Raw genomic sequence first — 12,241 nt, 5'->3', positions numbered from 1 at the left:
AAATTCTACCACAGAAGTTCTACTATTTGATCATTCAGTCTAGCACGTGCTACAGTGCTACACGTGATGAAATAGTGCTAAAATAGCACTTTTGCGCTACAGGTGGCAACCCTGACTGCGACAAGCACCAGAAATAGCTCTGAGCGTGACTTTTCACTCTATTTTGCAATGAAATTCCACAAAAGACGAAGTAAATACTTTTTTTTTACAAAAAAACGTGCGTTAGAGTGCAGCGAAAAAAGGTGCATTAGTGTGCAAAAAACAAAATTTTAAAACAAAAAAAAAATCAATTAAAAAAAAAAAAAACAAAAAACAACACCAAGTGCATTAGGGATGTAGACAAACCGTAACTTCATAGACAGCGTTGATATCAATGATCGAGTGATCACGTCTTACAGATTTACAGCCAAAACAAAGAAATACTTAATACGTTTTAATTCGTTTCATTATTCATCAGTGGAGGTTTTAGTAGGTTGTTTAGTTTCTAAGCGAGAAGACCCTTAATATTCAAAGACTAGATAAAGAAAAGGATAAGAATCAGATATATACAAGGGCGTTAATTAGGGGAGTGGAGGCGGGCAGTTGTCCTCCTTCCCAACATAAATCTTAAAAAATACATTCGCCACTCTACATTTTAGTGAACACGCGCCCCTAGGTATAATCATCTAAATAGACTATACAAAAACTTCTGACAAAGTATTAGCAATTGTAACTCGTAGCTCAAACTGCGTTTCTGATAATATTTTATTCAAAAGCAAATGATTTAGAAGCCAAATAAATTGACCCCACTTTCAGAATTTTAATTTTAGCATCAAAGCTATGGTGATAGGAGTGCTGACTTACGACATCACTCCATGCTTACACACCATCACCTTTGCCCAATTAGGGCAAACAACTAAAGGGGAAAAAAAACCCTTTCAAAAGGTGGTATACTATGACACCCAATGACTCGGCAATTTGTAAGCTTTTACATTATCTTTCTCGCTTATATCATCAAGCATAAACCTGCTTCCGTGAAAAGCTATAAGTAACAAGGACAGTGAAAATAAATCTGATGGTTTTGTATTGGTTGAGTGGAAACTTTCACAACCAAATATATTATCATAGATTACGACAAATCAGGAATTTAATTTAGATAAAAAAAATTGACGTATTCCGTCATGCAGTTTTTGGTGGTTATGCCGGTACCAAATTTGAAAACAAGATACGTGGATGACAAATCAGCAAAAATTAGCTGAAACCATATGGAACAAAAACTAGCTTTCCTTTGATGGTGTAGTTGTCTTACACAGATTCAATGATACACAGATTCAATGCTTGAATGTTAACAAACAAAAAGCGTTGTCAAATTTAATTAACTAGCTGCGTGCATTTAGTTTCTTGGCTCAATGTGACAACACTGACAAAATATTGTACAGCTTGAAACGCTTCATAATTTTTTGAAAAAAAAAAGGGAAATCTTCGCCCATAGAATATTTCTTTTTCATGAAAAGTTCTGTAGTGTCAATTGGGAAAAAGCTGAATTTTCTTTGCTAAGCAAAAGAGGGTCGTAGAGAGTCCCCACATAAACCACTTGAAAGAGGGGGAAACATGCTTAATGGCAAAATATCTTCAAAAGCCTGAGCTCTTACAAAACAGGACAATTTCTATTTCAGGTCGCAATATTCAAATTTTATACATGGAACACAAACCCACTTCCAATAAAGGATTCAAACTCAAAATTAAAATGGCGGTTTTTGGCAGTGAATATTTAGGGTGTTTACCTAGGCGTTCCTTGTCAATGAATAAGGTGGCTGACTTATAAGCGTTTCTGAGGTAAAATTTAGGGTTTTAATTAGGGTTTAAATCTAGCCTATATTGGCCTACTCTATTCCTAGGCTATATGCAGGCTTTAAATCTTACAATGTTTTGCCTGGTTTGTCTCAGGTGCAGAAAGGCAGTAGTTTTAAATTTACATTTTTATTTTTTTTTTTTCATTTTGGTTAACACTTAGTGCTGGTGATTATCTGAAAATATATGCAAAGTGAAGCCAATAATTCCTTTGATCCTAAAATCTTACGCAGCAGCAAGTGACGTATCCATTTTTTTTGGGGGGGAGGGGGATAAAATTTTTTTTTTTTTTCGGGATGGGTTTTACAAAAAAAAAGACTTAAGAAACGCATCAAAAATTGGCTTGTATTCATCTTTGTTAGGTTTTTACAAGTCGGACAAACATTTCGGGGGCGGGGGGCAATCCCTAACCCTCCCCTTGGAAATGCCCTTGAGAAGAAGCTATTCAATTGGGCTTATATACTTGAAGATTCGTCTGCAAGAGAAAGATTTTACTAAATTATACGGTGAATCTTACCCAATTTCGAACTAATTTTCGAAAAAAAAAATATTTGTAAAACACAAATGATTATTGTAATCGTATGCTAATTTATTGTATTGTATGATAATTATGTATAATTATGGTATTGTATAATTATTATATATAATTTATAATTATGTACTAAGAGGTTAAGTTACTAAGTATAATATTTCATAACTAACGAGCCCTTTCCTACTAGGCTAACGCAGAAGTTCATAAAATCATCATATTCATCGTTCTAAAATTCTCAGAAATATCATAAGCGACAACTGCTACTACTACTAACAACTCACCGCAGCACCAAGCCACCTGAGGCCAACACAGCTACGCACGCTCCTCCTCCATCCTAATCTATTCAAAGCCTCCCTCTTTACACCCTCCAAGGAAGTTCCCATTTCCCTTAAATCTTTCTTTACATCCTCCCATCCCAACCGTGGACGACCTGGTTTCCTTTCTGCCCTAAATGTTGGCCAAAAAGGACAATCTTTGGCAATCTGTCATTCTTCATCCGCAAAATATGCCCAAGCCATCTCAACCTTTCTCTTATTATAGCCATAGAAAGCCAAATTGAACCACACTTTTTGTAAAGCCTACTATTTGAAATACGGTCAGTGAACTGGGGACCCAAAACAATCCTTACGCGATTTCTATGGTAAACATCTAGAAAATATCCGTCCGTATTTCGGAGAGCCCATGCTTCAGAACCATATTTGATCACTATAGCTTCCAATATTCTAATTTTGTTCTGCAGACTAATATCCCTATTCTTCCAAACTTTTTTGAACTGTGAAGAAAACCTTGAGCCTTGGCTATTCTACTTTTAAAATCTTCACTGCTCCCACCGTTTTTATTAATAATACTAACAAGGTAAGTAAAGCTGTCCACGTGATCAACCTTTTCGTTACCCAAAGTCACCTTTTCATCTTCACTTATTCCTAGCCTTAGTGACTTTTTCGTCTTAAAATTAATTTTCTAAGCTATTCTAGCACCCTGAACCCGCAAAACTTCTAAAAGTTCATTCATTTTACTCACACTTTTATTTATAATGCTTAAATCATCAGCATAATTTAAGTCCAGGAAGGTTTTCTTCTCAATTTGATGGCGTGTTCTTCCAGTGCCTTTCCTGTGCTCTTTAAGACAAAGTCCACCAAATGATCCATATAAATGGGGATAGGACACTGTCCTGCTTAACTCCTGATTTAATACAAAACAAGCTGCTAACCTCATTTCCTAACTTAACCGCAACGGTATTATTCTCGTGCATAGCACTAATATCTTTGATGTATTTGTCTGGAACACCATAAAAGGATAAGACCTTCGCTAAAGGTCTTATATGAACAGAGTCAAACGCTTGCTCATAATCTATAAAACTGAGGACTGAAGGTATTTGATGAATCAGGCACTTCTCATTTATTAACCAAAGAGTGAACATTTGGTCGACACATCCTCTACCCTTCCTAAGACCGCATTGTTCTTCTCTTAAAATTTCGTCTACAGCTTCTCTCAGTCTAAAAATCATATTACTAATTAATTTGCTACCTACAGAGACCAGCTTAATGCCTCTATACCTACCACACTCACTCTTATCACCTTTCTTTTTAATTAGAAATTTAATTAGGGTTTTTCTAAAATCGCTAGGTACTTCCGGTATTTTGAAAATCATATTCATAATTTAAATTAAATTATTTCTAACCTCAGAGCCACCATATTTAAGAAACTCATATACAACACTATCAGCACCTGGAGTTTTATTATCAAAATGTTCCTGCCCATCTGCCCAACTCTTTCCGTATCACCGATTGTGCCCCGTTCCTATTTTTAACTGGGACAAGTCCGGATTGATCACTCTCTCTCAATTTATTGACATGCCAGTACAATATTTTACTATTATGTAAAATAATAGTATCTTCTAGTTGCATCTTCTATATCCTTGCAATTTTATCCATGGTCTCCCCACTTCACACCTCCTTAGTTCATATTTTAATGCTTTCTACACTTTCTTGTACAAGCCCTTTCTCCTCTGATTAAAAATAAAGATTGTTCACTTTATATTCCTAGCTGCGTTCCTAACTTTCTTCCCTAAGACACGATCAGCATCTTCACAAATTATTTTCCTAAAATTACTCCGTCCATCTTCTACATAGTCAAATTTTAAACTCTCCAGAATAGAATCCAACCGTTTCTAGAAAATTTCTCTCAAATTCTCATTCTGGAGTCTACCAACTTTACAATTTCCCGGGAGGTATGACTCTTTATGGCCAAATACTGTATTGGTTATGACTTAATTGTTATACCAACAGAAATTGCAGCAGTCTTTAGCCATTATTGGTTTTTTTTTCTACACTAAATTTAGCTAGTCTAGGATAGGCTACTATCTATCCCTATTTATATCGGCGTGGACGCAAAAATCTTAGAATAAAACACCATATTTCTACCTGGGACCCTGTCTTTTTGTTCCTCTAATTGGAACTTGGAATGTTACGACGTTAAAAATTACCGTCATATCAACATTTTGACTGACAAATTCAGACGAGTTGAAATTCATCCGAGTCACCAGTATCTCCGTCAGTCGGTTGTACAGGGGCATATACTGCTACAACTGATACCGTGCATTTTTTAGTTATAAAATGAGCGATTAGTATTACTGATACTGATACTATATTACTGATACTGATATTACTGATACTATATTACTGATACATCCCGAGCATAAACAAGACTTAGAAGCTTCCTCATTCATCATCAGCCCTACTCCCTGTCTATGTAGCCCATCCTTTTTGCCTGAGTAAATAAATTCTATACACTCTAATTTCATGCTCCCTACTCCTGGGATATGAGTTTCTGAAACTCCTAATAAGTCCAGTTCAACTCGTCTGAATTTGTCGGTCAAAATGTTGATACGATAGTAATTTTTTTAACGTCGTAACATTCAAAGTTCCAATTTTCATATTCTTTAAATCATTGAAATCATTTTGGCCTCAGGAAAAGCAATGGTCCCGGATACCAGTTCAGGACGAGGACCGCCACATTTTCTCAAGTCTAACCAAAGCGCTTAAGCCGGCTTAGAACCAGACGGCAAAAAGTCCCTGGGACTTCCAGTATGAATGGAGGCTTTGTGCAATCCTCGGCCCATCTTCGTCACAACATGGTTTTCAGCGCTTGTACTAATCCAGAATTTCCATTTTATTCCTACCATGTTGATATTTCACAAAATAGCACAAACTTGCATAACCTAAACTATACGTATTACTCGAGTCTATTTAGGATTAAATAAAAAAAAACAAGTTTTTTAACTGAAAGTAAGGAACGACGTTAAAACTTAAAACGAACAGAAATTATTCCGTATATGAAACGTGTTGTCCCCTCCTCAGCGCCTCGCTCTTTACGCTAAAGTTTTTTATTGTTTAAAAAAAATAGAGTTGTGACAAAGTCAAACGTAAATAGCGTAAAGAGTGGAGTACTGAAGAACAGGAAGCCCCTTTCTTGTACAGACTAAGTTCTTTCCGTTTCTGTCTTTAACATCGCTATATACTTTCAGTTAAGTAAACTTGTTTTTTTACTTAATTTTTAAACTTATGCTAATATGTACAGGTTAGTATTTTTGCTTACCGTGCATGAATAATAAAAAACCAAATTTGCATATTAACTTTACTTTTATTTGGTTAAATGGCTTTCTAAAACCTGTTTAATTTTATTTACGAACGTTTTTATTAGTAATAAATATACCTAACTTACGAATTAACTTACGTAACGAACCTCTATATTCTTATATTTTTAATACGTATATTAGAGGGTTCGCCTCCTAGTCAATACCTTGCTCTTTAAGCTAAAGTCCGAATTTTATTCCAATACTTTAAAATTAAACCCTTTATCACACATACCGTTAATTATAATAAATAGTGATTATGAAAGTACTAAATAATCTTTGGAAGAAACAGCGAGTTAATTAATTGTGGATACAGTAAATAGTGTGTGTAAAATCTGCCTTCGTTATGATACTTTATGATGCTTCTTAATTTCAGTTGCAATTCTTGTTTTTTTTATATATTATTTTTGATCTTTATTTAAATAATGCTGGGAAATCCGGCGCCCCCTTCATAGCAATGTCCCTTCTCCCATGAAAACTTCCTTCATGGTAAGATCCTCCCACATAACCCCCGACCCACTCCCCCCCCCACTACCAGAAAAATCTCCTCTGAAAACGTCTGTATACTTCCCAATAACCAATACTATATGTTAACATTGGGTAAAGTTCATAACTTTCAGCCCTCCCCCCGGGGACTACGAGGGATTAAGTCATCCTAAAAGACATAGTTATCATATTTTCGACCATGCTGAACAAAATGGCTATCTCAAAATTTTGATCGGGTGACTTTGGGAAAAAAATGAGCGTGGGAAGGGGCCTAGTTGCCCTCTATTTTTTGGTCACTTAAAAAGGGCACTAGAACTTTTAATTTCGGTTCCAATGAGCCCTCCAACGACATACTAGGACCACTGGGTCGATACGATCACCCCTGGTAAAAAAAACAAACAAACAAACAAACAAATAAACACGCATCCGTGATCTTTCTTCTGGCAAAAAATGCAAAATTCCACATTTTTGCAGATAGGAGCTTGAAACGTCCGCAGTAGGGTTTTCTGATACGCTGAATATGGTGGTGTGATTTTCATTAAGGTTCTATAACCTTTAGGGGGTCTTTCCCCCTTTTTTCGAAAATCAGCCAAATTTTCTCAGGCGCATAACTTTTGATAGGTAGGACTAAACTTGATGAAACTTATATATTTGAAATCAGCATTAAAATCTGATTTTTTTGATGTATCTATTAGTATCAAAATTCCGTTTTCTACAGTTTCGGTTACCATTGAGCCGGGTCGCTCCTTACTTACAGTTCGTTACCACGAACTGTTTGATTGTCTACATTACAGACAAGATTCTTACATAAGATTACATAATGTAGGATAAATCTGGAGCCACTTCTCTAACAGTGATGAAACAAACACTTAACTAATAGTGCTTTCACACTGCGCCGTAGAATCTTTCACACTAGCTTAACTTAAGATTTTATTACCTACGTTACAGACAATATATGCTACGTAAGATTATACAGTTTAGCATAAAATCTTAAGAGAAGCTAGTGTGAAAGGTTCATGTCTCAGTGTGAAAGTACTATAAGTTGTGTTTTTTTTTTCGTCACTGTTGGGGAAGAGGCTTCTTTTCTTTAGACAAAATTTCTCGTCCTCCATCAAAACCCAGCAAAACCCATCAAAACCCAAAGTGGTACATACCAACCAATCCAATAATATTTGGATGAGACAGTTCTTGAAGAAGCTTAATTTCTCTTAAAGCTGTTCTATTGATACCATCCTTTGCCTCTTGACGACTTCCAATTTTTATCTAAAATTATTAAAGCTTTTCACTTCAAATCTAAGAGGGCCAGAAATTGTTTAGCAAAAATCAATAAGAATTTTAGACCATTTTCTTTTAGCACACATTGGGGAGACAGAAAAAATTCCGAAAGTAAAACATCTTTTTCATTTCTCTTGATTCGAGACAAAATTTCTATTTTCGTTTGGTAGTTTTAAAAATTCCACATGAATATCAGTTCTTGAACGGACAGGTACTTTTGATTAAAAGTCAACTTTGTCATTCGTAAAGAGATAGGAACAAGCTTCATGAGAGATCACAAGTAAGCATAAAGTACCCACTTCCTCTCATAGCAAATAAATAAAAGCCACTTAAACTAGTAAGAGAATCACGGCCGTAGCTCAGTTTTAAGAAGAATTTAAACAAAATGGTTCTTTCAGCTTACAGTTGCGATATTCTAGTAAATTATAAATTATCTGGTCATTCCCATCCCACCTCTAGTTACTTTGTCTACTTCTACTTCTTGCTTTTTTTGAGAAATGAGCTTTTTTTATTTTTTTTTGTGATAAAGGAGATGCATGGAACCCCGCCTTTTTTTCTACCTATCCTAAAAGTTGGTGTCTTGTGTACACTATTTATTCAATCAAAAAAGTTCAAAAGTTGATAATATATATATATATATATATATATATATATATATATATATATATATATATATATATATATATATATATATATATATATATATATATATATATATATATATATATATATATATATATATATATATATATATATATATATATGGGTATTGTTAGTAATATTACTAATGCTTGTGTTAGCTAATTCTGACTCTGGATATAGCGAGAATCACTTTTTCTACTCTGGGATGAAATGAACTTCATATGACTTGTAATAACTCCAAACCACAAAAGAACGTTTTATATAATATGTACTTGGAACATTTATACTATATTTTACTCAGTTTATAAATAGCACAAATACAAGACTTATACAGGTACATCCACTAAAATATGATTAATAGCTACTTATCCCATCGCCCCCTTTACTGTCGTATTGTTTACCTTGTTTTGCTGCACACCAGAGTGGCTGCCAGCACCTGCTAAAAAGATCCGACAGAACTAAATTGTTTAAGATAACACATTTTTTCCTTTCCACCAGCTCTAACAATAACTAACACACTAATAATAAATTCTGAATAATGTCCTTTCCACATTAACAATAACTTCTGAATAATACCTACCATAGCCAGCGCAATTGCGCTGCCTAAGTAAAGAACGATGTTGGCACAGTGTATTATTTATTTTTGTTTTGTTTTTTATTGTTTTTTTTTTACATACCAGGGTACTTCGTATCGAAGGAGTTGTCGTATAAACTTCGAAAAGGCCTCATTCGATTGAAAATTGGAGTGGCTGGTGTCCTCTTTAATAGTCAAAAGTGATTGAAGGGCAACTAGCCCCCCCCCCACGCATATCATTCCCCCAAACACATTCAATCAAAATTTTGATATAGCTATTTTGTTCAGCGTAGTTGATTTTCAGATAGAAAATATGTTTTGAGGAAGAAACTCCCCCACAGCCCACAGGTCAAGGGTTTAAAGTTATGCCCTTGGGGCATATAAGAATGATGTTGGCACAATGTATTATTTATTATTTTAGAGCAGGGCACTTCGTATCGAAGAAGTTGTCGTAGAAAATTCGAAAAGGACTCATTCAATTGGAAATTGGAGTGGCTTGTGCCCTTTTTATTATTATTATTTTATTTATTTCCCTCAAAAACGAGGAGTATAAAAGATAATTAAATAAATCTTCAAAAATCCAAATAACACACCATCAAACATAGCAACAATTTACAAGTTGCCCAAAAGAAAACTTAATCAAATGCAACAAATAGTAATAATGAAATCATGCACTTTTTAAACTATAGAAAAAAAAGGAAAAAGATTATGAACATAAAGTATATTTTCAGATTTACGGTAAAAATTATTTATTTTTACCTTGGCTATTTCCAACGGCTCTTTAATTTTAAAATTTGAAACTAATTCAGTATTACTAAAGGAAATTGGAAAACCAAGTAAAAACTTACAATATTTAAAATAACAAACGCGAATTGCTGAAAAATCACAAATTTTAAAATCTCGAAGAAGAAGGGAAGGATAAAGAACATGCGGGAGGGCTACTGCATTAAAAAGAGAACCTAGAATTTCACGACGATAAACACCACGTAGCCGTATTATGGAACCAAACGCCTTTCTAATTTTTTCTTGAATATGTAAAATTAGCATCGACTTAGATTCACGAGCTGAAGCAGAATAAGGTAACCCAAGATAAACAACAGCATCAGAAACCGGAAATGATATATTTCTATCGCAAATTAATTCAGCTCGGTCATTAACATTAACGGGAAAATATTGACATTTTTTAATACTAATAGAAAGGCCACGAACATTAAGCAGACTAGAAAGGGAATGAAAATTCTTAATTAGACTAGCTTTAGAACGGCTCAATAGGATAATATCATCAGCATATGCAAGAAAAGACACATCCCGTCCCCAAGAAATAAGGGTTGTAGATAAAGAACGAAGACACTCCGCCAGACATGCGTTAAAAATATAAGGAGATAAAACCCCACCCTGTCTCACGCCCCGACCCACGGAAATTGGATTAGAAAGAGAATCAGAAGTATGTGCAAAAATTTTTATCCTAAGCCCCGAATACCAAGATCTAAGAACTCTAATCACAGAAAGGGGAATCCCACCAGAAATAAGAGCTGAAAGAGCGGAAGCATGCGAAATATTGTCAAAAGCTCCTTTTATATCAATTAAAAGTGTATAAAGTGTGGAGCCAGTAGATCTTGACTCCTTAATTATAGTATCAAACGTTGCATGCGCATGGTCGCAACCCATTCCTTTTTTGAACCCTACTTGATTAAGACCAACATCCAAATAATCAAAAAGATCCTTTATACATAATTCAAAAAGTTTACCAATCATAGACCCCTTCGTTATCGGCCTATACGAATCACAAGAACGGAGATCTCTTTTACCAGATTTTAGAATAGGAGTTACCACCCCAATCCTAAAAGACGGGGGAACATTACCAAACTTGAGAATAAGATTAAAAAAAGTCAAAAGGAGAAGAAGAAAAGAAGTTGGAGCAAATTTCACATGATTTGAAAAAATCCCATCATGGTCTTTAGAGGATTGTGGCTTTAAATTACGGCATGCACCCAACAAAGAATCAAACGAAATAGAAAAATCATGCGAATTAAAAGAACTGTTTAAAATTATATCAACATGCGAAAGTTGTTCAGGATCATCACAAGATTTCGAAAGGTTTACAAAATGAGTTTCCCACTCAACAAGAGAAGGGCCATTCTTTTTAGAAGGTTCATTAACTCTCTTTGTTGAACGTAGAGCTTTCCAAAGTTTCTTTTTATTCATATCAACTTCAGACGAAGCATCCATAAGCAAAATATTATTATGACGACGAAGCTCCGACTGGAAAATTGCCTTTTTTTTTTCATGCATAGAAAAGCCGGATGAAGATCACGCGGTTTTCCACTATTTTTCCAATGTCTAAAAGCTAATTTAGATTCATGATTAGCATGTACAAGAAACGGATTTGACGACCAAAAAGGTTTTTCAACATTGGGTTTACATTTTTTAACTCCAAAAGTTTCTTTAGCACCATATTTTAAGCAATGTAATAACTGAAGATATATGCAGTTAAGCTCAAGCTCTATGTTATCTTTATGACACTTCAGAATATCAGGTACAACTACTTTTCGAGCTAAAGAATCAACTTTATCTTGGTAAGCCGGAATCAGTTTTTCATCCCAGATAATTCTCTCAAAATATTTAGGGCGAATTGGAATAAAATTAGAAGCAGAAACAGAATCATGAATTACAGAAAACGATGTCAAAAACTGAATAGGTAAATGATCACTTATCGGGAAATCCGGGATAACTTTTACAATAATAGATGGGGAAAAATTAAAAAGTACATGGTCAATATTACTCGTACTCCCACTCCAATGAGAATAAGTAAAATCAAGTGTCTTACGGCAGATATTAAAATTTGGTAAAGATGAAAATAAAATTGTGCTACGTTCATTTACACTCTCAAGATCACAGTTAAAATCACCAAAAATAAAAATACGTAAACTCGAATCTAATAGGGCAATAAAGCTACTAAGTCTATGGCAAGCTGACGTAAAGGCTTCAAAAGACGAATCAACATGATAGTCAGTAGGCAAATAGCAATTGACCAAAACACAATCAAAAAGTTTGCAGGCAAGAAAAGACTCATCAGCACAAGATAAAATAGCACTAAATTCTTTAGGAACAAATGTAGCAATGCCACCCACAGGGCGGCCTCCGGTAGGCCTCGCAGGAACGGTAAATATATCATGTAGACTTGAAAGGGAACTTAACATATTCAAAGAATGGTCCAATAAATGATGCTCTTGCAAACATAGTATTGAACTATTTTCAGAAACAAATT

The 12,241-nt window shown here is 34.7% G+C and overlaps 1 protein-coding gene across 2 annotated transcripts in view; it reads right to left on the bottom strand.

The window, feature by feature from the left end:
* The window catches only part of Cdk7 (Cyclin-dependent kinase 7), a 121,891-nt gene that overhangs the window by 42,198 nt on the left and 67,452 nt on the right, over positions 1–12,241 (bottom strand). For both annotated transcript variants that reach the window (XM_089102694.1, XM_089102695.1), the window contains one exon: positions 7,637–7,745. In XM_089102694.1, coding sequence (XP_088958820.1) covers positions 7,637–7,745 — 109 coding nt within the window. The remainder of the gene's footprint in view (positions 1–7,636; positions 7,746–12,241) is intronic.

This window comes from Artemia sp. Qi Xiang Cuo, chromosome 16 (genome assembly GCF_049724085.1).
Source record: "Artemia sp. Qi Xiang Cuo chromosome 16, ASM4972408v1, whole genome shotgun sequence".
NCBI classification, from domain to species: Eukaryota; Metazoa; Arthropoda; class Branchiopoda; order Anostraca; family Artemiidae; genus Artemia; species Artemia sp. Qi Xiang Cuo.
This window is presented reverse-complemented; position numbering and strand designations above follow the sequence as displayed.